The sequence below is a fragment of the Equus asinus genome, chromosome 12, assembly GCF_041296235.1.
Source record: "Equus asinus isolate D_3611 breed Donkey chromosome 12, EquAss-T2T_v2, whole genome shotgun sequence".
Taxonomy (NCBI): Eukaryota; Metazoa; Chordata; class Mammalia; order Perissodactyla; family Equidae; genus Equus; species Equus asinus.
Genome location: NC_091801.1, coordinates 51057349 through 51083786, shown reverse-complemented (window position 1 = coordinate 51083786; position 26438 = coordinate 51057349). Strand labels below are relative to the sequence as shown.

General features: G+C 37.0%; 1 protein-coding gene across 2 annotated transcripts; it reads right to left on the bottom strand.

The window, feature by feature from the left end:
* Window positions 1–26438, bottom strand: FZD6 (frizzled class receptor 6). 2 transcript variants are annotated; one of them, XM_044743855.2, is made up of 7 exons: window positions 26211–26438; window positions 24957–25263; window positions 9652–9848; window positions 6669–7686; window positions 4097–4245; window positions 2475–2903; window positions 1–1448 (listed from the first exon to the last, which is right to left on the bottom strand). In XM_044743855.2, exons 2-7 carry the CDS (start codon window positions 25131–25133, stop codon window positions 1280–1282), a joined length of 2139 nt encoding a protein of 712 aa, XP_044599790.1. In that variant the 5' UTR covers window positions 25134–25263; window positions 26211–26438; the 3' UTR covers window positions 1–1279. The 2 variants fall into 2 exon arrangements, with proteins under 2 accessions (XP_044599790.1, XP_044599788.1); XM_044743853.2 differs by having other exon boundaries at window positions 24957–25288; window positions 26211–26365.

Sequence of the window (26438 nt, the reverse complement as noted above, 5' to 3'; positions counted from 1 at the left end):
TTATATAGAGAAAATTTTATTACTAAAAAGATCACATAAAACAAAATTTTGCATACAAAGTCAAAAAAAGTGAAAAAGTTAATATTTACATTTTCCATACAGTACATGATAATTTTCTTTTTATGCTTTAACAGAATGCTAAATAGAGAAAAAACCAAAAGCATCAGAAAACATTGTTCAAGGAATAATACTTAATTGGAAACAAAACTAAGAAAATTCTAACATTTTAAAGGATGTTATACAAAATACATTTCATTTGTCTTATCAGGACTACATTTTTTTCCACTTGATTGGCGCTAATATTGCTAATACACCTTTGAACGTTCAGCAAAATCCTATTTAGCTGCAGAAATGAATTCTACACAATGTCTGGGAAAGATACTGCACTAACACAAAGTGTTTGTAGAATTCTAATTCCTGTTAAAAAACAAGTTAAAACAAAAGTATAAGCAACTGTAAATGGTTATAATAATACGATCTTGGGTGGTCGTGAAACATTAAAAAAAATGAGATCAATTGCACTTGGCTTAATTTATGAAAGAGTAACATTTCATCTACTAACCCTCCAGGATCAGCGAGCAGCACAAGACGATCAACATTGGACGCTTTTTCAGTAGCACCTTATTTCAGTTGCATAACAGATCCGTGAAATTCCTAAAGTAATGAGATCTTATAAAATGCACACAGTGAAGACGATAAGGTAGAAAAAGTGGATTTTTCAGTTGAATTCTCATTATAACACCTTTTGGTGTGTCACTATTTTTTATACTCTAAAAGAATACTTTTTTTGAATTTTCTTAGAAATTCAGTGTAAAAGCTACCAAAGAAGTGCTAAAATATCAGAATAACATAATAAAAATATTTGAATAGATTTTCCAGTATTTCTTAAAAAAGTTCAAATACATATAAACTTATTTTCAAATATATAAAAAGGATAAAAGGATAAGCTTTAAATACTTTAGCAAAGAAAAATCTTGATTTTATATCATAAAAGTGAAATACCACAGTACATCTTAAAATACTTTTAACAAGAGTAGAATCTAGAATCTTCATAAATAGAAAAGGAAGATTCCTCTAACTCCCTCCTCCTACACAACTTAAAAAATATTATTAACCTGCACATTTGTGGTTTTCAGGTATATATTGTTTTTTCCAGTGTAACAGCAGGCAACGTAGCTCTAAGTGCAAAAGAAGAATATAACAGTGATTCTTACAGGACAGTGCATTGGAACTCCAGCGTAACGCAAAGCCACTTCAAAGAAACGGGATAACCTGGTTTTCAAGCGTCCGAGTGACTGCCAGCACCCTGTTCTTTTCTAAGTCCTGAAGCAGAGTGAACGAGCAGTGATGTGGAGCCTTTCAGGCTGCTTGGCTCTGGAGAACTGGGGACCTGCAGGTTGCTGCTCTGCACCGGGCCAGTCTCGGTAACATCACTTTTCGGAGTTAGCCTAGGCAGAAGAAAAAAGCTGACATACATACATACATACCAAAGCACAGACGTGACGCAAGATGTCCTCATAACTGCTATCCATTTTTCATCAGTTTTACTTGCAACCAAAGTCTACCTTTATCTGAGGATAATTAAAGCTCTTATGTATATTCTAATATCTCAAAATACAAATAATTTATTTTCAAATACAATTTTGGCTAACTTTGGAAACTTTGTCAAACACCACCCATGCATGTGCTGAGCACCATGTCTCATGGGAACACAATAAGACAGGAATCCTGCCCTTGGTTTAGCAAATATTTTATTGATTTCCCACCATGGATCAGACACTGTATAAGAGGATGGGAATACAGGAATAAGACCTCAGCTCTGCCTTTCCGGAGTCTACAAACCTAGTGGAGGATAAAAGCACGTATTTAATACAATCTAGGTATGCAAAAGCTGTTAGAGAAACACAGAGAAGGTGTACTTGGCCTAGTTTGGGAGGGTGAGGTAAGACAACCATGAGACCTAAAAGTAGTTAGGGGTCAGCATTCTGGTTAATTCGATGTTTACCTGTGTTTGGAGCACCTATGACCATTTGGAAAAATTCATTAAAGATAATGCTAATATCCTTTCATGTTCAGAAAATAAAAACATTTTATAATTGTCTTTGTATAAACTAACAAATTCCTTTTAGAAAGTACCATAATGCAGTCCTAATTAAAACTCAGCCTGTATTTCAGATCAATCTTAAAAATTTACCTAAATATACAAATAACTCTTAACAATTACCCCAGAAACGAATGTTACTGTTCTAAATGAACAACATACATGAAGGCTCTTCTCAAAGCTAAGAATTAAACTATAAAATGGCATATTTATAGGCTGAACCCAAACGTCTTAAACCCAAACTTCCTTGGATTAAGCGCATAGACATGTCATCTCACAGAATGCTTTCTTTCCGGATGTGCTATGTTTTGATGAAAACGTATAGTGCGGTATTCAAAACCGTCATGATTAAGAAAACAAAATCAAAGCTCACCTTCCTTCACTCCGAGCGCTCTCAGACACACTGCTCTTATCGTTCACGAGCCCTGCCCGGCCTTTCCTGTCAGCCTGCTCCCCACAGAGTTTGGAGGTGGATGCTGCTGGGGAGGCCGGTTCCCCACAGTCCTGTTCTCTTGATTTGGGGGTGCTCGCTCCATCTGCTCTCACCTCTCTCACTGACGTTTCTGGTGAGGTTTGGATTTCTGTCAAAGTGTCTTGTCCTAAGAAATCATGGTTAGTGATTGCTACCGCGGAGGTGCCATGATTTGCTGTAGCTCCTGTACTGGTTCCCATGGATTTGGAAATGACCTTCAGCTTATGTGAACTTGGTTTGTAGTGCTTCTTTTTGTGTTTAACTTTAGAATTGTGTTTTAAGAAGAACTCACATGACTCCTGTAGAACTCTTCGACTTTCACTGATTGGACTGTAGGAAAATCCAAGAAGATTTACTTGATAAATGTTAAGTATTATAGTAGAAGCCATAAAGCATATCACATGTCTTGTGCCAAAGATCCTTATTAAGTTATAAATTCTATATAATTTATATCATTTATAAAACCTGGGATTATAAATACTATGATGTAGGTATACAAACACGAGGTGAAATCTTTTGTGCATACACTGTTAGTTGCTTTGTCAGCATAAACAGTAGACTGCTAAGAAATTAAATAGGCAAAATCAAAGGATGAGGGTGAGGAAACTCAAGCCAGCATAAAGTAAAGACTATCTGTATGTGTATCATACATAAATATATCCAATGTAAAAATAAACCAGAAGAGAAAAGACATAGAACATAATTAGTGGTCTTTGTTATTTAATTGTTTGCCTTCTAACACTAAAGTTAGCAAGTTATACTGAAGTTAGTGTGGGTACATAAATATAGGATAGACATATAATAATAGTGCAAAAAATTAAAGTCCAGTTAAGTGCAATTCTTTAGACTTCAAAAACTTATTTTGAAAAGGTCTATAGTTCTGAAATTTTTACCACAAAAAAGTTCATTAATCAAACCAATAAGAAACGTTTAAAAAACTCTATAGTACATTGTTGATAGTACATAGTATACAATGTATATAGATAACTAAAATGCACTACTCATAAATGTAAATCAACTATTTTGTTACAGAATATTCCACAAGTTTGAATTTTTACCATTGTAGGCAAAGCAAATAAGTGAAATTTTAAATCAGCACTGTGTATAATAAAATTTAAAGGTAGTAAATAATGATCATAAGACATCACATTTAAATCATACTTTATAGATTTCCTTACATACATTTGACTCCATTTAATCTTTTATCATTGATAAAAAAGGATAAAATTATTTAAAATGCTACACCAAAATAATGAATCCAATGAAAGTAGTAATAATATTAGATATATTATAAGCTATGGAAAGAAAATGCATTTTATAAATCTTTCATTCACATTTCAATAGAATAGTATATATCAAAGACTATAACAAATGCCAAAATAAAGCATCTCTCTCCATGAAAAAGATTTCCAAACTTGAAACAACAGTTGCTATAATAAAACTCCAATCCAATGACGATTTGAATAGTTCCTTGATATCTGATCTATTTATTTTAAAACAATGTCATATAAATAGGTTCTTACTCTTTCTTGCGATTTCGTTTAAAAAACCCAGCCCATTCTGTGCACGTCTTTTTGCTTCCAACCCAGAAGACAGCAGAGATGCCAACAATTAACGTCATCAGATATTTTATCATAAATAAAGCCAATTCTGGTCGAGTTTCTGTTTTTGCCTACAAAAAAATAGTGAATAAAAAAAATTTCAGTGACACCTTTAAAGTGGAGAGAAGTCTATATGGTAAATATAAAACAAACAAAAAATATAAATCTTCAGTCTGTTTTACTATAAAGTGCTTGATATAATATAATGAATAACGCTTTAAGTGTAATACCTTCTTTACCAAAGTTCTGAACAAAGAACCTTTATCTGTGCATCAAAATATATAGCTAGAAAAGGAAAACAAATATATTTAGGAAGGATACCCTAAATTTTGGCTTGATTTCCCAACAGCTTTTTTTCCCTATAAGTACAGCAGCCTCTTATAACTGCCAAAATATTTGCCTCTAAATATTAATCTATTTTCCTTCACTTTAAGCTACCACAAAAACACATTTAAACTCATTATAACAACGTATATTTTAGAGTCTTTACGCATTGTTGATGTTTATGTTATAAAAACATGGCTGGTTAGAGCAAAATAAACATCAGTAAAATGTGGAAATTTCATAAAAATTCATGCTTTTCTTTCAAGCATAAACTTTCAAATATTATTTTTAAATGTTGAACAAGTGTCAAAATACTACACATTCTGTGTTATATCTTGCCGTTTGCACTTACTAATATTTCTTGGAGACCATTCTATATCAGTACAAATAGAGCTCTTCATTTATTTTTACAGGCTGTTGCACTGTGTGGATGAACATTATTTATGCCAACTACCCTATTAATGGACATTTAGGTTATTTCCAACCTACTGCCATTGCAAATAATGTTTCAGTGACTATCTTTGTGTGTATGTAATCTCTCACATCTGTGAAATCTGTCGATACATTTCCAGAAGGGCGGGATCAAAGTGTACGTGCAAATGATACTGTGGAACTGCTTTCCACAGAAGGCTGAATGAACTGAATAGCAGAGTCTGAAAATGTGTACTTTGCCAGTTTCATAAACACAGTGGTTATAAAACCTTTCGATGTTTGCCATGTCATAAGTAGGAATATAATTCTACTGTAATTTTAATTTGCATTTCTTCTATAACATTTTTCACATATTTAAGAATAGCTTTTTGATTTTCCTTTTCTGCGAACCCTCTTCATATTCTGTTCTCATTTTTATATCAGATTGTCAGGTTTTTTCTTATTGATCTACAAGAACTCTTATAAATTAAGAAAATTAGCCCTTCAACTATGATGTGTAAATACATTTTCCCAGTTTGTCTTCTGAGTTTGATTTTGGGTGGGATTTTTGGCCAGGCAGCATCTTTAAAAAACATTTTTTTTAGCATGTCAAATTTAGCAATCTTTTCTTTTATAGTTGCTGAATTTTATTTCATACTTATAAAGTCCTTCTCCACTTTAAGATTTGAATTTTCTCTAATACTTTATAATTTCTTTCTTTATATTAAACATAATTTTTAAAAATCAATGATCTTAAACATTTTTAGCAGTATGTAATAGTTGTTTTTTCCCTCCAGTTTACCAAAAACACTGAGGAATATAGGAGACATTTAATATAGCAGGATCACTTTAAGACACAGCTCCCACATTAAGTACATAGTAAACACGGGCTATGGATAACAGACTATGAACAGTGTGTCAGGCAAGTAAAACTATTAGCCCCACAAATCAGTATATAAAATAGGTCCCAATATGTTATAATGTAGTAACTTTCTAGGATATAAATTACTATGTAAAATAATCCAGCCCATACATTGCTTCATGTGATATACTATGATGACAGCACTCACAATCAATATAATTAATGCCATACATAAATATTCAAGAAAAATGTATATACTGTACTAAAAACAAAATTTCTATTAAAAAATCTCAACTAAAACGCTTTAAGGAACTTACTATTTTCAGAAACTTACTTTTTTAATCTTAAAAACACCACCTTTATACTAATTAGAAACATCAGAAACATTTTAATTGTGCTTTTTTTAGTTAAGAAATGACAGGATAGTTTAGGCAAACATCAAGTTCTGTTTTTGTAAGCATATAATATACAAAAAATTATAAGATAGTATGATCAAATTAAACATACTCAAGTAAGGTTTTCCCTACAAGTACTGAAGAATTTAAAACAGCTCCCAATCCACCAGAAGTTACTTCTCTTCTTGTCCCTATGACCAGATCTGTTCTTCTGACTCTGTTCTTTATTACTAGTAACCTGCCTTTGCAACCCAATTTAATTTTCAAAAGAATAGCCAAAGGAGGCACTTTACTATTATAACTGAAGCTAAAACTTGAGGAAAGAAGTCCTTTTAGACACTTACCCCAGTTTCAACTGATGCATGGGGAATCACTCCCTATGTCTACTGGACTTTCTCACCCGAAATCTAATTTTATGTCCATGACTAATTCAACTATATTTCCAAGGAACAATTTCAAAGTTAAAATTAAATAGTGAAACAATACAAATGATAGCTTTTACCTGATAAGGACATGGGATATGGTACTGACGACAATGGTCAGAGACCCAAGTTATCTCCCAGGTAATCCTGTTCACTTGCTCATAGACATAGCATCCAAGAAGTGTCACTAATGGCACAAGGTATAGGCCACTAAAGACTCCAATTCGAATCATAAATTTCTTCAGTTTCTCTTGGTTCCGGCCATCATGTTGTATGACTTGTCGAACATGATTTAAGGAAATAATGCCAGCTAAAAGAAGAGACAGCCCGACAAACACACAAAGGCACAGTGGCAAGAGGACAAAGTAGCGAGAAGCATCCAGGTCATAAAGGCCGACAAAGCAAACTCCACTAATGTTGTCTCCTTCCACTTTGTTCATAGCAAGAAGCATAACAGTCAGAAAACCTGGTATTCCCCACGCAACAGCATGAAACCAAACTGCTTTTTGTTCAATGGCTTCACAACTCCATTTTCTTCCTGCAGCTAAGAACCAGGTAATGGTAAGAATCACCCACCACACAGTGCCAGCCATTGTGAAAAAATACAAAAACATAAACAAAACAGTGCAAGCCTTATTTTGAGAGCCTAGAACAACCGTGTCACCAAGTTCTAGCTTCTCATCTGCCTTATTGCAGGCTGTGCTATTGCCTAGCAAGAATCCAATAAAATACATAAGAGATACAATGCTGTAACAGACAGAGTAATATATAATTGGTCTTTCTGGGTATCTGAATCTTTTAACATCAATTAAAAAAGTAAGGAATGTGAACAGAGTTGCACAAAGGCAAAATATTGAAACTATGCCAATAAAACTTTTTGCAAACTCTAGCTCGTCACTTTTAAAATACATGTTGGGGCATGGAGGTGCACACTGGTCAATTCCCAGAAACTTATATCCTTGTCCTCCAGAAGTCTTAAGATGCCTTGGACACCAAAATCCAATGTCTCTTTGGACTTGTTCTGTTTTCTTCTGAGGATCAAGAAATTCTGTGTGTGGATCAAAAGTTACAGGAACAGTTTCATCACAGTATTGTAATCTGTAAAGATTATAAAAATGAAATATAGGAAGTCAATATTTTTAATGAGTTGCTTTTAATGCTATGCGTTCCAACTATAAAATATTTTCTTATGGATTCGTAACTGATGGGAAGACATACAAACCTAAATAGATTATAGGTTAGAGCTGGGTCGAAAGTTTTGAAGATGACTAAAAACTTGTGGTTGGAAATAAAGCCTTGACACACCAACATATGTATTAAATATAAGGCAAGTGAACTTGAAACTTTCCTTATTTGGAAAGCAATTAATCAATTAATAATTTTAAAATAATTTCTACTTTCAAGACTAAGTATTTAAGAAAGAATTTATCTTGATTGGTACTCTCCAGACAAAAACGTGCTGGCTTGTCTGTTTATAGCATATCAAATATAAGTCTTAGGGAAATTAATTTTTATTTTCTATCGCCCACAAGCAAAGTAGATCAACAAGATGAGTAAGGTGAGGACAACTAAAATGAATGAAATGAGATCCTTTCCCAGATTGACAGGGTAGAGTTTAAGTATCTCTAAGTTCTTAGAGAAGGGCAAGAAGATCATCAAGAGGTAGGCTGAAGGCCAGCTTAACTCACATCACCATTTTATTTCAGTTTGGCTGTTTGCCTCCATGGTTTACAGGCAGACCTGAGTGATACACAGGGATATTTCCATTTTGTGCAGAATTTTACCACTAGTTGAGTTTCGACCTACCAGTATTATTTTGGAGGATCTATATGGTTTAAAAATTAGTAGGGTTTTCAATGAGAAGGCATTTTAAATGTTTTAGATGGGAATAGAAAATAATAAAATGTATGCCCATAAAAAGGACACTCATGTATCTACCAGCTTTCTCAAAACGTAGCATTATGTCAGTTTTGCTTTATATCTTTCAAATAAAACAATATAATGTTACAGATACAGTTGGGACCCCTTTCTGGTCCTATTCTCTTCTCTCTTCCCAGAAATATTTATTACAAGTTCAGTTTTTATTTTCCTCATGCACTTTTAAATATTTTTACTATGTTATCTTTGAACTATAATGTTATATTGTATTGTTTCACAGGTTTTGAACTTTATATAAATGACATGATGCTGTATATATCTGTATATATCTTAACACTATAATTTTTAGATTTATCCATATTGACAGATGTGGGTCAACTGCATTCATTTTATCAATTGTATGGTACTATTCTAGTGTGTAAGTATATCACAATTTACTAATCATTCTTACATTGGACTTTTAGAATTTTTCCTATTTTTCAGAAGTTAGGAATAATGCTACAATCAATATTCTTGTGCATGATTCCTTGTTTTTGAAAAAGTTTATACAGAAAGGGGACTTCCTAAGATGAAAGGTATGAGCATCTTCTACTTTACTATATATTACTCAACTGCTCTTGAAAATGATTATGCATCTACCGGAAATGTATACATTCCAAAGGTTCTATAGTTTCTTCAGCCTACAGATACAGAAACAAAAAGATACCCAGCTTCCTCCCTAGTTTTATTATGTGAGGTCTCAAATATTCCAAATTATAAACCACCAACATTTAGAGAATAGGAGACAAAAGTAATCAATCAAAGACTAATGTGCAAAAAGGTGAGTAATTGATAATAGGGTTCATTTCCCCCCAGTTTAGGTCAAAGGCATCATTACATGTTCTCAGAGCACTACGCACCTCTCCTTTGTTGTACATAGCACAGTTGTAATTTTGTATTTATTCGTATGACTATTTGATTACTCTCTGTTCCTCCTACCCTACTTGTAAATCCCCTGAGAACAAGAATCAAGTCTGGTTTTGCTCACAATTGTGTCCACAACAGTCACCACCACAGCACTTAGAATATATTAAGTGTGCAATAAACATTTGTGAATTAAAGAAGAAAGCCTATTGCTAACATTCTGGAAAACTTACACCAATATTAAAATATCACTAGTATCCTTCAGTAGAAAACATAATTTACCTGTCACATTCAAGTTCCTCAGGCCATCGGATCCCAAAAGTGTCAATTAATTTTTTGCAATCAGAATATACTTTCTCACAAAATTTACGACATGGTGGAACCACATGAATTTGCTCTGTGCAGGTTGGTACAAAAGCTTTGCAAAGGAAAGTTTCAACATTTGGCGAACATTCCAGATTTGCAAGAGGAAGAAAAAGCTATTAAGAAAAACAGCAAGATTAGAACATATTTTAATAGCAACTGAATGAAATTTTAACAAATGAATGAAATTAACTCATTTACTGTTTAAAGTATAAACTTTTTCACTTATACTCTAAAAGAATCTTTAAGTATCACTCTCAATACAATCAAATTTTGAGGACATAATTTTATTTAGTCTGACTTATGAACCATCATACGCAATGAAATATTATTTTATTCAATTATGCAGTTTTCAAGAAGATATGCTAAATCAAAACAAATCAAAAGCACTAGTTGATTGCTAGGTGAATAAATTATACAAATATTCAATTTAAAGTATATGCTGAAATACCTTAACCCTGTACTGAGCATTCAGGAGAATAAAGGGATGTTTAGAGCATAAGGATCAGCATTAAAAAGACGTAAGGATCTTGAGAACATGGTGAATTCAGGGCAAGAAGTTCAATATGACTAGACTATAAGATGAAAGGGGTGAAGTCAAGGACAGAGTAGAGAGAGATGAGCCTGGAGAGGGACATGGGACCTGATCATGGAGAGCACGAATGACATGCTACGTTGCTGGGATTTAAAATAAAAGAATGGGATATTACTGGAGAGGTTTTATCAGGAAGTCTCTCCAGAGTCTGACGGCTGAGTTTGAATACTACTTCTACACTTAGTGGCTGTGTAGCTTTAGCAAATTACTAAACTGCTCCGTGCCTTGGTTTCTTCATCTGTAAAATGGCAATAATAGTAGTACCTGTCTCATAAGTTTGTCGTGAGTACTAAGTTAACAAAAGTAAAGCACTTAGAACACTGTCTGGCATACAGTAAGCACTCCATAAATGTCAGTTATTGTGATGATTACACTTTAGAACATACAGATAGGTTCTGGATAAATATGGTAGATTGACCACATCTGCTTATCTCTGTTTCCTCACTAAAAAGACAATTTTAAAAAAAGGTACTAATCCATTAGTAAGTGAACAGAAAAGACTACATTAGGGTATTTGAGTTTTCCAAAGAACAAAAACAAAACAAAACAACTAAAAAAGACCCAAACTTTGAAAGAGAGAAAGCTATTAGAGGAGTGCTAAGTGACTTAATGGGACATGGGGGCGGATTACAAAGTAGGAGTAGGGATTCAGGTGAGAATGAGTTGATTTGCCCTAAAGAAACGGAGAGTCTCAGTTCTTTGAGGTACCAAGTAGCACAAAAGGCTAAAATTGGAGTAATGTTTACAAATCAGTTCCTCTCTCTGTCACCCCCCCTCCATCCCAACCAGGCAGCCAGATGACCATCCCACTCTGCCAGGGTTGTTTCCAGGAGAAACGGAGCTAGAGAGTCCACACTTGGGATATCAGGCACAGAGCAGGGCAGGGATACAGCGCAGAGGGTGACTGAATAACAGGCTATCTACGGAAATATGAAGCTCTCACCTTCCTTATCCTGCTTCCTTTCCCAAAAGATCAGTAGACAGGTATATATTCACCATCCCCCAAAAAACTCAACAGTCTTGGAGAAAACATCTCTATATATTGACAATGAAAAAGCTAGCTGACTTCGAGCTCACCTTATTATGAAGCCACCAGTAACAAGCCCCATTCACGCACACGGAGCTTTTCAACGCCCCACAAAGATAGGGCAGCCAAGGATCATCAAGCATTTGAAGAAAACCTCATAAAAGACAGAGACCAAAACAATAAGCAGATACAGGAAATTTCGAGGCAACAGAGATTATGCAGGGAACAGAAGTAAACAAAAGAAAATAAATCACAAAAACAAAAATCTTAATATCTTAAGTGAGAAGCTATTGCATCCATTAAAAAAGAATAGGATGCTGTGGAAAATTAAAATAATATGATAGCTGAAATAAAAAAACTTTTATAGAAGGGTTAGAAGATAAAGCTGAGGGAAGAGAGGGACAATCAGAGAGAAATTCCTTCCAATCAGAGGATCAGTCCAAGTTTCCAACACCTAGCTAAAGGAGTTCTAGAAAGAAACAGGAGGGAAAACGGAGGTTGAAAAGGCTGGCATCACACTTTGCAGTCCTACTACTAAAATATTTCTGGGCTAAAACTTCAGTCAATTAACTCTCTTTTACAGAGATCTCTCTCACATTCTCCTCTCTTTTCAAACCCTAATTCCACCCCTATCCCCAGTTCATGATTTTGTTCCTAGTTCACTGAGAAAAGAGAAAATTTCCTTATCCTTTGATCCAAATGTACTAACCTACCTATAGCTTATCCATATTCTCTGCCTTCGCTATTTCAATGATGAACAGCTTGAATTCCTAATCAACCAGGTCCTCCATTTGTACACTGGATCCCTCTCCAGTTGACTAGTCAAGGACTTTGCTCTTGCAATTGTCTCCTATTCTTGCAATAATTTTCCCCTTCTATGCTACAGTGATTCACCCATCATACAAACTCACTCTATTATCTCTCACCATAAAAAAAGAGAATGGGGGCCAGCCTGAGGCATAGTAGTTAAGCCCGGCACATGCCACTTTGGCAGCCTGGGTTTGTGGTTTGGATCCCAGGCATGGACCTATACCACTTATCAAGCTGTGGCAGTGACCCACATACAAAATAGAGGAAGACTGTCACAGATGTTAGCTCAGCACTAGTTTTCCTCAAGCAAAAAAAAGACTGGCCACAGATGTTATCTCAGAGCAAATCTTCCTCACTAAAAAAAAAAAAGAGAACAATATCTTTCCTTAACTCTTTCCCCAACCCCATCCAGCCATCGTTCCATTTTTCTGTTCCCCTTTATAGAAAAACTCCTCAAAATAGCTATATTTACTCACTTTCTTCAATTCCATTCTTCCCATTCCTTCTTGAGCCCACTCTCCAATCAGGTTTTGTTCCTATACTCCAGTGAAACTGCTTGTCAGAGTCACCAATAAACTCCACACTGTCAAATCCAATGGTCAATTCTGAGTCCTCATCCTACTCAACCCTTAACAACACTTGACAGCGGATCCTGCCCTCCTCTTGAGAGACTTTATTTAGTTGGCTTCTAGAATACAAATCCTCCTGAATTTCTCCCTATCTCACTGGCTGTTCCTTTTCTGATTCTCTTCCATTTTCCAATTCTAAATGCTGAAGTGCTCCAGAGTTCAATCCTCAGACCTCTATCTATCTATCCTCACTCCACAGGAGAAATTCATCCAGAACCATGTGTTAAATACCAACTATACATGAAGGATTTCCAAATTTATCTCCGGCCTTCATCTCTCCTCATATCTCCTATGAACCCTAGACTCGGATGACCATCTGCCTCCTGGACAACTCCTCTTGGCTTAAACCCAACATGTCCAAAACACAACTCAATCCCACAGGACCCTATACCCCAAACACTCCATAAGTCTTCACCATTCACCAAGTTGCTTAAGCCAAGAATCTAAAGATTCATTCTTTACTCTTCTCTTTCTCTCACCCCTAACTAATCCATCAGCAAATTCTCTTGGCTCTCCTTTCAAAATATATTTCAAATCTGACCATTTCTCACTATTACTAAGCTATTACACCTAAGCCACTGCTTCTTTTACCCAGACTACTGAAATAGCCCACTAAGAGGTCTCATTATTTACCACTCTTGCTAATTTTACAGTCAATTTCCATACCAATTCATACTCCCACCAATGTGACTCTTTAAAATATAATTTTGTCCTTGTTCAAAAGACTCCAATAAAATAAATTCCACAGTCCTTACCAAGGCCTTAAATTTCCTGGCCCGCGGCTACATCTCCAATTTCATTTCCTACCACTCTTTCTCTTACTCACTCCATTGCCGCCAGACTGGCCTTTTGCTTCTCAATCATTGTTTGTATATTTCTGCTTCAGAATCTTTGCATTTGCTGTTCCCTTCACCTAGAACACTCTTCCTCCAGATAGTCACACGGCTTGTGTCCTCATTCATTTGGGTCTCTGCTCAACTGTCACCTCAAAGAGTCATTCCCTGCCTATTCTATTGAAAAATTATACTCTCATTCTCTGTTCTGTATTTCTTTTTAGTCCTTATCACTATCTAACATTTCATTATATAAGAGTTTATTTCTTAATTTCTGCCTTCATCACTAGAATGTAAATTCCAATGACAGGAAGGGATTTTGTCTATTTTGTTCACTACTGTATCCCCAGTGCCTGGAACAGTGTGTGTGTGTGTGTGCAGAGTGATTTCTCTAGAAATATTTATTGAGTAAACAAATGAGTATCCAGAGCAATGAATGAACAATGACAAGGCATGTTGATAAAAAAATTTCAGAGCATCAAGATAAAGCAAAGATCATAAATGTTTCCAGATAGAAAAAACAGTTTACACATAAAGGAATGAAATTCTGAATATTTGATAACACAACATCCTAGAAGACAATGAAGAAATAACTTAAATTCTGAAGGAATATTGCTTTCAACCTAGAATTCTATACCCAATCAAACCTTTTTGGCCCTATAAGGAGACAAAAATTTTAACTTTCAAATATTTCTTTTTAGGAAACAACTAGAAGATGCAGTATTCTTGAAACAAATTGAAGGAATATATGAATGAAGCAGGAAGGCAAACTATATGGGACTCAGGAATTAGTTGATCTAACACTAGAGAATGGCAAAAGGAAGCCTCAGTGTGACGGCTACATATCTAGTCCAGAAGGCAATCACAATATATCAATAGGAGGACAGACAGTGAAGCAGGAAGGTCTCCAAGGAGATAGGAGTGGGGGATTCGAACTGACAGATTATATGATACTTTGAGCATCTTGGAAAATTGCTGCTAGGTGTCTGACAAGTCTGTTGGGACAGCTGAAAAAAAATCAGCCATAGGTACATAGAAAATAAAGCAAATGGGGGAAAATTCAATTATTGTATTAACTATAGAGGGTAAGATGTTAAAGACATTAACGCAATCAAAGTATACTACTTGACTCAGCAGTATACAATATTTAATACTCTTAGTAATCCTAGCACTGACTATTGATTTAAACAAAACTGTATTAAGAGATTGGGAACAGAAATGGTGGAATAAGAAAAATAAATTATCAACTACCATAATAGGAAAGAAAAACAGATACTACCTAAAGTTCTAAATTGATGAATCAATAAAGAACAGACTAAGAATATTAGTTAGAGTATGCCCTATGTATCAGGAGAATATCCAAAGGAGTTTTAAAGTGGTTTCCTTTGGGGAGGAGGACTGTGGTGGGTGTAGAGAAGGGTAAGCAGGGACTGCGGATTTTCTGTTAAAAGCCTTTAATATTGAGGGGTTTTTTTCAGGTATAACTGATATATGATAAATTGAACATGTACACTTTGATGGGTTTTGGAACCATTACTACAACCAAGGTAATAAATATATCCATCACCACCAAAACTTTCCTCTCGCCCCTTTGTAATTCCTCCCTCCTATCTCCCCTCTCACCACCATCCCCTCAGTAACCTCCTACCTCTGGCAACCACTGATCTGCTTTCTGTCACTATAGAGTGGTATTTCCTGGAATTTTACTTCAGTAGAATCATACAGTATATACTCTTTTTTGTCTGGCTTCTTTCACTTGGCATCATTATTTTGAGACTCATCCATGTTGTTCTGTGTATCAATAGTTCATTCTTTTTAATTGCTGAGTAGTACTCCATTGCATGGCTATACTATAGTTTGTTTATCCATTCACCTGTTGATGGACAGTGTGAAGTGCCCATGGAACATGTGAGTGTGGATATCTACTAGTAGGCAGTTAAATAAACAAAGTAATGCAGGTGAAAGACTTTATGGTAAGGATATAGATTTGGAAGTCATCATTATAAAAATGGTATTTGAAATAACTGAATGAATTTACCTAAAGAGAACATGTACAGTAAGAGAAGATGGAAATTCTGATTCAAGGGGAATGCGCTGAACTTACACATTAACATCTCCTTCCTCTCTGAGTGCCATTAAAATGAAAGGTTTAAAAGTAAAAAATAAAATCTATAACTACACAAAAAGACAGGGAGAGGCCTCATCAGTGAACTATAAACTTTGAGAAATTTCTGAAAGATAAAAAGGAGGACTTCTACTTTTAGCAGTATGACCAACTAAATATCTTCTGCCACAAAACATTCAGATTGTGGATAAATTACAACACATATACTTTAAAATGCATTGTTGAACACTGTAGAACATAAAATAGCCCAAAATATATACAGTAAAAAGCAACAAAACTACAAGGAAAAACGGACAATTCCATGATCAAAATGAGAAATTTCAACGCATATTTCTTAGTAAATGAAAGGTCAAGCAGACAAAAAAATTAATAAGTAAATATGAAATGTGATCACAACACTACAATTAACAAGTCTGATTTAAAGGGCACATACAGAACCCACATCCAACAATTAGAAGACAATAGCTTTGGAGGATGTTGGACCAGTGGAGAGTTCCCCCTGTCCTGATGGGGCAAAGTGACTGAGCAAAGGGCCACCAGAGTTGGTGTACTGTATCTCCCTTAATAGAATGATGCTGAGATCTGACCCTTCGCCATCTAACAGGAGCTCACTGGCAAGCAAACAGCAGAGTACTGCCCTCAAATTTCTCTATCCCGAGGAAGAGAATGTGTGCATGAGTATCCTCCTCTGGGACTGAGGTGGAAGAAGGGGAGGAGGCGTAGGCAACTGGTGCCATTTACTTCTTTGTTTACTGTCCCAAATAAGCCTAGCTCCTAAAATTTCTGAGTTTCTAGTAATCAGATCCGATGATGGAAAGAATTAAAACACACAGTGTTTAATTCTTCTAACTCAGATGACATTCTGCAATAGCTATGATAAATTGATGGTCAGTACTGAAGAACTATTATAATCCAGGAAAAATGAAAGTAACACATGTACTTTTACTATATTAAAACAATTTTCTTACACAGCAAACATGGCAAGTTACATCCTTTGTTTAATTCTTCAAGAGTACCCACGTTGGTTAACCCAATAATGTTGCTATTCATGCAATCTGCAGACAATAAATCAGATGTTGAAAACTCAAATACCTTCAGAGTCTAGGTAAGTAAATTCAAAGGGGTATAAAGACTACATAGGTAATAGTTGGGTAGCAGCTGCTAATCAGCTCCAGCAGACTGTTATTTGGGCATCTGGGCACAAAACAGTCAGATATATCAATTTTTCACAAGAAAATAGAATCTGGATTTTTATGTGAAATCTCCCAAATTTTAACTTTTGGCACTTTAATTTAAACATTTAAAATACCATGCAGGACAAACAAAACATGTCTTCAGGTCATCTAGTATGGGCCAGCAACTTTCAAGTCTGTTGCAGACTAACAGACTTAAAGAACTTTAGACTTGGAAGGGACCTGAGAGGACTTTTAAGTCTCTTATTTTCAGTGTGTGTGTGTGTGTGTGTGTGTATTTTGCCAGGGAACATTTTCTTTAAATAAGAGGTTACAAAGAAGCCTGATATATTAAATACATAAAAGCATAGCTGCTCTGGCTGAAAAGGAAGCCCTCCTTCTGAGATCTCTCTTGCTGCTCCCTGTCTCTACCAGTGACCTCAAAGAACCTCCAGAGATCATAGTTTGAAAACCACTGGTCTAATGCAAACCCTTAGATGACAAGTAAGAAAACAGAATCTAATTTCTTACTGAAATTATTATTGAAATCACCTAATCTAGTCTGAATGTGAATTTAAATGCCTTTATTCCGGATCTAATGCTACTTTTACCAACCCTATACCTACTGATAATAAATCAGAGCTTTGACTTATATCTGTGAGAGAGGTATTCTTATTTCCACCTTGCAGACGAGGCAACTGAGGCTCTAAGAGCAACTGTTATAGTCACGTAAGTAGTAAGTAGCAATCAGGATATGAACCTGGGTCCATACGACTCCAGAGTATGTTCTCTTTAACCCTGACACTATGCTGCCATCCAACTCTCCCTGAAAATCATCATTCCCAAAACATAAGACAGGCAAGATACCAACAAAGATAAAGGGGGAAAAAGATATCAAAAGAGGATTGGGAATCCTCTTCATGAAACAAAACTCCTCAGTTTGAAAAAGTAAATGTTCACAGGACTCATAAAGACTATAAAACCTCAAACTACGTTTATCACATTCCAGATGATGCATGTATCTCCCGAAGCTGGTAATTTTGGAATAAATAATTTTAGAACAAATAACAGCACTTCAAATAATGGGTAGTCAGCTTGTTACTGAACTCATCTCAATTGGTGGAAAACATAAACAGAATATTTCCCTAATCTTTTGAAGTAAAAACCCTGATAGAAAACTTTTATGTTCTCCCACAAAATGTCCTGGGTATCACTCTCAGAAACCAAACCTTGAGATGGAAAGTTTACTATTGACTCTTGTGACATTTCTCATGTCCTTAATCTCATACTTGGAATTCTATTATATTATTAAACTAGTATTTAGCACAGCAAGTGCTATGTAAACCCAGGAACTGAACAGATTTCAAATTTCTTAGTCTCTACAGTCTGTTTCCTCTCTTCCCTCTAAGTGACACCTTCAACTCCCTCAGTATCCTAGTGCCTTCATGGTCTTGCTCATGAATTTCATTCTCAAAGAAGGCTCATTAACTCATCTAAAACTAACCACAACATAAAATGCTTTTGAGATTCTAGCATCAAACAATAACTAAAATAGTTGATTTTAGTTGATTATATGTTGATTATAGTTTTAATGCTCAGAGAAATAACAGGTAGGCTCCTTAAGTCCCTGGCAGAAATCCTGTGGCAGTTAGTATTAGCAGGGATGAGGAAGAAGAGAGCAATTAGGAAGGCAACTCATATCTCCATTATGAAAAATAGCCAGAGCCAAACTATGATAAATGGACAATGAGAACAAAAATTTGGGGAGTATTTTATATAATCCTTTGCTGGAAGTAATGTCAGCATTGTAATTCTGCTTTTAGCGCTGCCATAAACTACTGGTGCCACCTTTGGAAGGTAATTTTCCATCTTTGAGTCTCAGAGCATTAATCAGTAAAATGAGAGCAATGAACTCCTGGATGGTCTCTAAGGACACTTTATGGCTCAAAAAGTTTATGAAGGGGCTGGCCCGGTGGCACAGCAGTTAAGTTCACACGTTCCGCTTCTCAGAGGCCCAGGGTTCGCCGGTCCGGATCCCGGGTGCAGACATAGCACCGCCTGGCAAAAGCCATGCTGTGGTAGGCGTCCCACATATAAAGTAGAGGAAGATGGGCGTGGATGTTAGCTCAGGGCCAGTCTTCCTCAGCGAAAAGAGGAGGATTGGCAGTAGTTAGCTCAGGGGTAATCTTCCTCAAAAAAAAGTTTATGAAGAGGGTGACAAAGACTTGAGTAGCAGAGCGGAACACAAATTTCAAAACAACTATAGGGTACAATGAGATTTCCCCTTGGTGAGTAACTCTGTCTTACAGTGAGCTCTGGAGAGAACATTTATCATTTCCGCCTGCCTAGCAGTCTTATTTTTGGGAATCCCAAAGTAGGTGGGATGCTATAGAAGCTTAAGGAGGGATGCAGGGATGCAACATAACAACAAAAACATAGGCACAAAATCTAAGCTTGGCCGTATGGAAGCTCCACCTACTGTAACTCTTGGGGGGAGGGTTGTGCAAAAGAACAGATAAAGTCAGATTATTTGAGGCAACTGTAGTGAGATCAACATTGCACACGGGACCAAAATAAGTGTCCAGGGACAAGGGTTCAAGAAGAGTCCAATGCCACTGGCATCAGTGCCAGACTGATCCTGTGGCATGATCTTAGCTGTGTCCTGGTTCCCTCTGTTCCTCCCTATATCTTGAACCTGGTTCCCTAGTCTACCCATTAATTCAATAAGCTATTGAATATCCATCCATTTTCTGCCTAAGTTAGTCAAAGTTGGTTTCTATTGTTTGCAACCAAGAAGACCAACTGCTACGCCAATTATATAAAGAATGGTTTGTAAGTGACTCCAGTGAAATGAGAGGAATTGTAGAACTGGTTTTCTGGCCTAACTGGGGCCAAAAGTGTGAACATTCTGTCAGGAGAGAAGGATATCTGGCAGTGCCATGACATATAATAGAAAAACTGCTAATTGTATTATCCTTAAAATCACTTAGATTCCAAGGATGTCTTAGAAGGATGTGTCCAGTGAAGGCAAGGCTGAGTGGCTGCTGCCAGAGAAGCAGGAAACAGTACGAAGAGCATGAGGTATTCAAGGATCACGGGCTGAGAATGCTTCTAGTGGCACTGCCTGGCTTAGGAAGAGAGTGACAAACTGGCATCCCTGAATTCTTGGGTCAACGTGTGGAGTGAAACACAAAGAGTCCACTAGGCTCTTCTAAAAGCAGAAAAATGAAATGTTTAAAAACCACTGCCCAATAGAAATAGATTTTTTCTTAAAAGTTTGTTTATACAGTTTTTCTCTATCCCTTTATTTTTAACTGAATAGACATTTTAGTAGTACATATTAACAGGTGAAAGGAAAGGGTTTTCTTTGGCTCACTTCCCTTTAGACTGTTCAAAAGTGGAATGAACACATGCTGTTCCAAACACAATACCTGACTTCGCTTTTGTCTAGACCTCAATGAAGGGAATTCAAAAAGAAAAATACAATATTCCTGTTTCCATTTTCCCTAGATCAGTTTCAGCTCTTTCTGGATGAAATCAGTCTCTCAAGGGACATCAATCTCACAATTTGAGAAACAATGCTCAAGATATGAAACAAAAAGGAACACAATGGAAAACCAGCAGCCATTTGTTTTTCCACTTGGGAGAGTTAGACTGTACGACATCCTTTTCATTACAAAGCCAAGTTACTATTCAGAATTGTAAATTAACTCTTTGTAATACAAATGACTTCAGCTTCAGACAAAAAAACTGAAATCCCTTATGTCAAGCACTCTCTGAAACAAAACTAAAGAACCAGGATATCCCAGTCAATCCTTTTGGTTTGATAAATTTCACTTAAAAAAAATTTGTGTGGAAAGTAAGTAACATATAACTCAGGTAACACATTAATAAGAATGAACTAATACGATATTATATGCCAACTACACTTCAATAAAAAAATAAAAATAAGAAAGCACAATAATGTTTATTCATTACATGATGTAAGTGTGTAATCCTTAAGAACACTCTCAGGTACTTTACACCAGGGTTCAGCAAACTACAGCCTGTGGACCAAAAAAGGCCCACTGCCTGTTTTTGTAAATAAAGTTTTATTGAAAAACATCCACGCTGCTTTTTTGCTACTATTGCAGAGTTGAATGGCTATGGCAGGGACTATATGGTTTACAAAGCCCAAAATATTTATTTGGCCCTTTATAGAAAAAGTTTGCATTCCCCACTCCAAACTAGTGGGTCTCAAACTCTAACCTTCATAAGAAAAACCTGGAAAGCTTGTTAAAACACACCGTCCTGGGCTCTATCTTCACAGATCGTGATTCAGTAGGTTGGGATGGGGTCCATGAACTTGTATTTCTAAAAGCTCACAAGCTGCTGGTCTATGAACTAAACTTTGAGAACTACTGCTCTAAACCATCTCATATAATCACAGATCAGCAACAGCCACGGATGCTATACATTCTATAAAACAGGACAGCCACCACACAAAATGAAAACTAAGGCACAAAAAGAGAAGTGAGATAGAGTTAGACTTATATGGAATTAGTGGTAGCTAAGAAAGCACAATTGGTTGCCATAATCATCAGATAATTCTTCAGCCTCTCATCCTAACGTTAATTCACAGAGAACCTGGAAATTCAACAGAGACCAGCAGGAACCAAAGGCGGGGGGTTGGAGGTATAAAACCCAATCTATTCTTTAGAGAAGCTATAAAACACTTTTTTTTAGTAAAAGCCAGGTATATGCAGTTATAATTTAGTACTTGACTATAAACTTAAGGACTAAAGTACAATGTTTGAAAAAAATCTGACATACAGTTTATAATACAATGGTCCAATCAAAAGATAAATCCTTTCACTTCATATAAATAATACAAATGGTTAAAAATAAAATTCTTTAAATAAATTCTAACAAACGTGTTAGGCTAATATGGGAAAGAATACAGAGGATATCAACTGATATATTTTATTAGAACTAGGCTCAGGAAGAACAAAATGATATGTAATAAACTACCTAAAAATATTAGAATGTCTTTCACTTAAACACTGCAGAAGATAGAAGTGGAAGGTAAAGATTTAGATGGAAAATTCTCTGCTGATTTATTAGATCAGGAAATTTTTTATTTATTCAGCCTTCTAGTGAGCATCTATCATGCTCAGAGGCACTGTACCAGGCATTAGGGATAGAAGTGAAAAAATACCATCCCTACTCAACAAGCTTGCGATCTAGTGAGAGAGCCAGGCAAATAATTGCAACACAGCATGATCAGTATAAGAACAGTCATATATATTAGGTACTATCAGAGTGTGGAGAGAGAGCTGATTAAATATGCTTAGGAGAAAGGTGAAAGAAGGCTTCACAAAGCACAGAGTTACCGCTTTCACTGGGACCTGAAGAAACAGAGCAGGTGAAGAAGGGTAGGTAGAGAGCTCCAGGGGCAGTGGATAGAACATGTGCAAAGGTACAGAGGTGAGAGAAAGTAATACGGATTTGAGTTCTACAGACAGGTCAGTTTGGCTGAAACAGAGTGTGCAATGTGGGAAGGGATGAAATGGGAATTTGGACAGGAAGGCAGGGTCTCACGTGAAGAACCTTGGGTGCCACACTTTATTTTTCCAGCTTTAGGGAAATGGTGAAGAATTTTAACCTCAAAGTGGACTGAGTGGATTTGCATTTTAATAAAATTACCAGAGGGGAGGTACTGTAGTCTAAAGATTTTACTTTTGATCTAAAACTTCTGATGAGAATTTGCATTCAAGGAACACATGCGAAAGAGAAAGAGAGGTAGAGCTGAATATAGGTAAAAAAATAATCTCCCAGTTTAATTTATATCGAAATGAAGTTTGCAAAGCAGCAGCGAAGACTGAAATTAACACACCTCATTCTGAATCTTAGAACGTATTTTCTTTTTTATCCAATAAGGCCAAGGGTTAAAAAAAAGCAGCTAAAGATGACTTTATGGTCCATGTTGACAGAGAAGACCGTGTCTGATTGCAGTGCTCAGACTTTGGACAAATCCTAACTTCTCTGGGCTTTAGTTTCTTCACGTGTATAACGAAGGGTTTGGGGTTTCTTAACCTGGGCTATAAACAGAAGTATATTTCAATATAATTGGTTTCCTTTGTAATCTTACTCATTTTATTTATTTAAATTTTAAAACATTCTCACATTCTAAGAAGCGGTCAATAGTATAAAAGAGGTTGAGAAGCTCTGCATGATATTTAGGGTCACCTACGACTCTCAAATTATAGGGTTTTGGACATTCAATATAGGAACTAAAACAGAATGCCGCTGGCTAAGGAAAATAAGCATGGGGCAACAGGAAAAGCATAATACCATGGACCAAAAAAATCATATACAGGGATTTAAAGTCTGACTCAGGCTGACATTATTTTGCCTCTCCATTTCCCTTTCTTCTTTTGTAGACTTAGGTTAATGCTGGTATTAAATGGCTGCTTGATGGCTTTCTTCTTTTATATCCTTAAACCTACTGCAGTATGATTTATAGAATAAAATTTAATAGTAAAGGCTATGAGAAAATTTAGTGTATGAGGAAGATTATATACTGAAAAGACTGGTAATGTTACAATCAAATAAAATAAAGGCGGTAAGAACAAAAATGCCTTCTTGATAATGTCCAGACACAAAACTACCTGGGAAAAAAGCCAGGTAAATAAAAAACATCTTTTTTTTTTAGTCAGAAACAATTGGTTTTAAAAAGACATGTGTGGAACAAAAACTGGTTCCCATCATCTTACAATTATAGGACTGAACAGCAGGGAGGCATCTAGGCCCTATCTTTATAATGGTGCTCTGTGATGAGGGACTCCAAATGATCTGAATTTGTAAGGTCAATTTCAGCACTCCAACCTAAAATGTATGTAGCTACTATACAGAAAGGAAATCAGGTTTAAGATTTTTAAGAACGCTGTAAGACATGAGTTATAAAACATATTATCAGAGAAAATGTGAATGAAAAATTATTCCTTGAAGGTATTCCCACTATATACTTTATCTAAATCAGATTAAACCATCAAAATGGTTCTGATTAATCAATGAAAGTCCTACTGTGTCACCTGTTCAGTGTTCAAAATGACACCTTGCACTGGTTTGAAAAACCCACTGAAATATCGTAATATTGAAATATTATAATAATACTATTTGTAATATCCTTTTAAAGTACATCTACTTAGTATTTAAAACCCCTCCTATTTTAGACATGAGTCTACAATGAGGTAGTTGGATAACTATTCAACTAAACAACAATGGAAGACTTTCAGAGTTACGAAAGCAAATCGAGTCAGTTTTTAAAGTAGCGTCCGTATTAAAATGGTAGGGCTTTCATCTCATAGCAACAATCTGAGGGAAAAATGCCTTTACCATTCTCAGACAGCTTTTCTAGAGAAAAACTACAAAAACATTTGTCTTCTTTCCTACCTGAGACTTATCAACCTAACAAATCTGTATGGGAGGGCAGGTTCCTGTCTCTACAGGTAACTCTCTCATCCCACACCTCCCTAGCAATCTGCCTATCTCTAAACCAGAGGCAGGTAACTCAGGCACCCAAGGCAATCTTTAGTGTTCCGATGCTTCTCCCCTGACATGTGGTTTCTTTTAACAAGCATCTTATAAAGAATACTTAAGTTCTGGGCTTAAAAAAGATCACCTTTTAGCAAAACACTATCTACAGCCCCAAAATCTTCCAATACTTGATTTGCTTCAGAAAACTGTGCCACGTGAACATTACAACTACTTATGAAAATGTATGTAGTCCAGGCACTTTTAGTCCAAGCAATATAGATTAACTATACTTCATATAAAACAAACCCTATTTTAAGCAAACCCACTAAACAAGGCCAGAAATGTACATAAAACAAAAGTTGGTAGGGGGATTTAATTTTCAAAAGGATTTATCCAAAATATGGCTGTACACAACTCAACCAACCACTCGTGTTTTTTTAAAAAAGTCACATTTACACGTTATTCCAGAACAGAACATAAATTATTTTTCTATAAGGGTATGAGGAACAACTCACCTCCATTTCCACAGCAGCAGTACTCTGGTCATAATGACCCATGAGATTAGGAAAAAATGTCATGTTGTAGGCCATTTTCATACATCTGGGAACAGTAATTGGTTCGCAGGTGAAAAGACTGTGTCCTCTTATGAGGGGTAGGAAAATGCATGTCAACAAAAATGGAAACATTTCCATTTTCTTCAAATTCCTGATTTTACCACATGGCTTGGAGTGATCGCACTTTTCATCCTCAGATTTCCATCCAACGACAAAATGTTCAAATTCCTCATTTCATCATTTTACCATTTTGAAGGAAGTTCTTTTCCTGAAAACGAGTTCTGGGTCAATTACTGTAAAAACAACCAAGAGCATGTATCGGCAACATGTGTCATAAACTCAAGTGCGGGCGTCAAAGTGCAGAGTTAAGATTTCCACCCTAGGTAACACTGGAAAAACGACGGAAAATTCCGTCCTTTCGAGATACTCTTCCACCTGCCCTGGCACAGAACATATCATTTGCCGAGAAGTCTCATCTCTAAAGAACCGACGATAGAAGGTCTGTGGCGTATGGAACACAGGGCGAAAAGGGGGCAGTGGTGAGCGAAGCGGAGAAGAAAGTAATGCTGGGGATGGGGAATAAGTAAAAAAGAATTAAGAGACTCACAAAATCTAAGGGCCCCTGTTGGATATCCTATTACGCACAACAAAACTGAGTCCCAGGGAAATTCCTTAAGACCTAATGAGTTCTTCGATCCTTTAAAGACTGCAAAGAGCCAGTTTTTGTGGCAGTCTTCTGGGGATATACTTTTCTGTTTTTCAAAAGGCCAACTAGAAGGAAACTTCTAGGATTCCTCCTGCGGAGGAGCGAGACCAGTTTTCATGGGCTGGGGGGAGTAGTGATCTCACCCAAAGGGAAAATGAACAAATCTGTCGCGGGAGGACGCCGGAGTCCCCGTGGGAGGGAGGCTGTGGGCCCTGAGTCACCAATAACCGCAGCCCCCGCCCCTCCACGCCCGGTGCCCAGCTTTCCAGCGCCCCACAGCCGGCACCTGCCCCAGGCCTAGAGTGGCGTCCCCGCCCGCTCGGCGCCGCGGGGCCCCGGCCTCGCCTTCCCGGGGCTGGCCCCCACTCGCGCGGACGCTCCGGCGGCAGCAGCCTGGCCCGCCGCCTCGCCGCACCTGCGGCCCCGAGCGCGCGCCCCCGGCCCGCCCCACCCTCCGAGGGCCCCGCCGGCCGCGGCCGAACGCCCAGGCCGCGTCCGAGGAGCCTCACCTCGGGCGGCTGTCGAAGTCCGCTCTCCCTCGCCGTCCCCGTGCAGCCCACCGCCCCCAGCGACCTGAGACGGCTCCGGGGAGCGTCCGCGACTCCAGTCGCCTCGGGAGCCGCACGGGGAGCGAGAGCTGAGCGATCCCGCGAGACTGCGCCGCCAGGTCGGGCGGGCAGGTCCGGGCTCGAGGCGGCGGCGGGGGCCTGGCCCTGCGCCCGAGCCCCGCCCGCGCT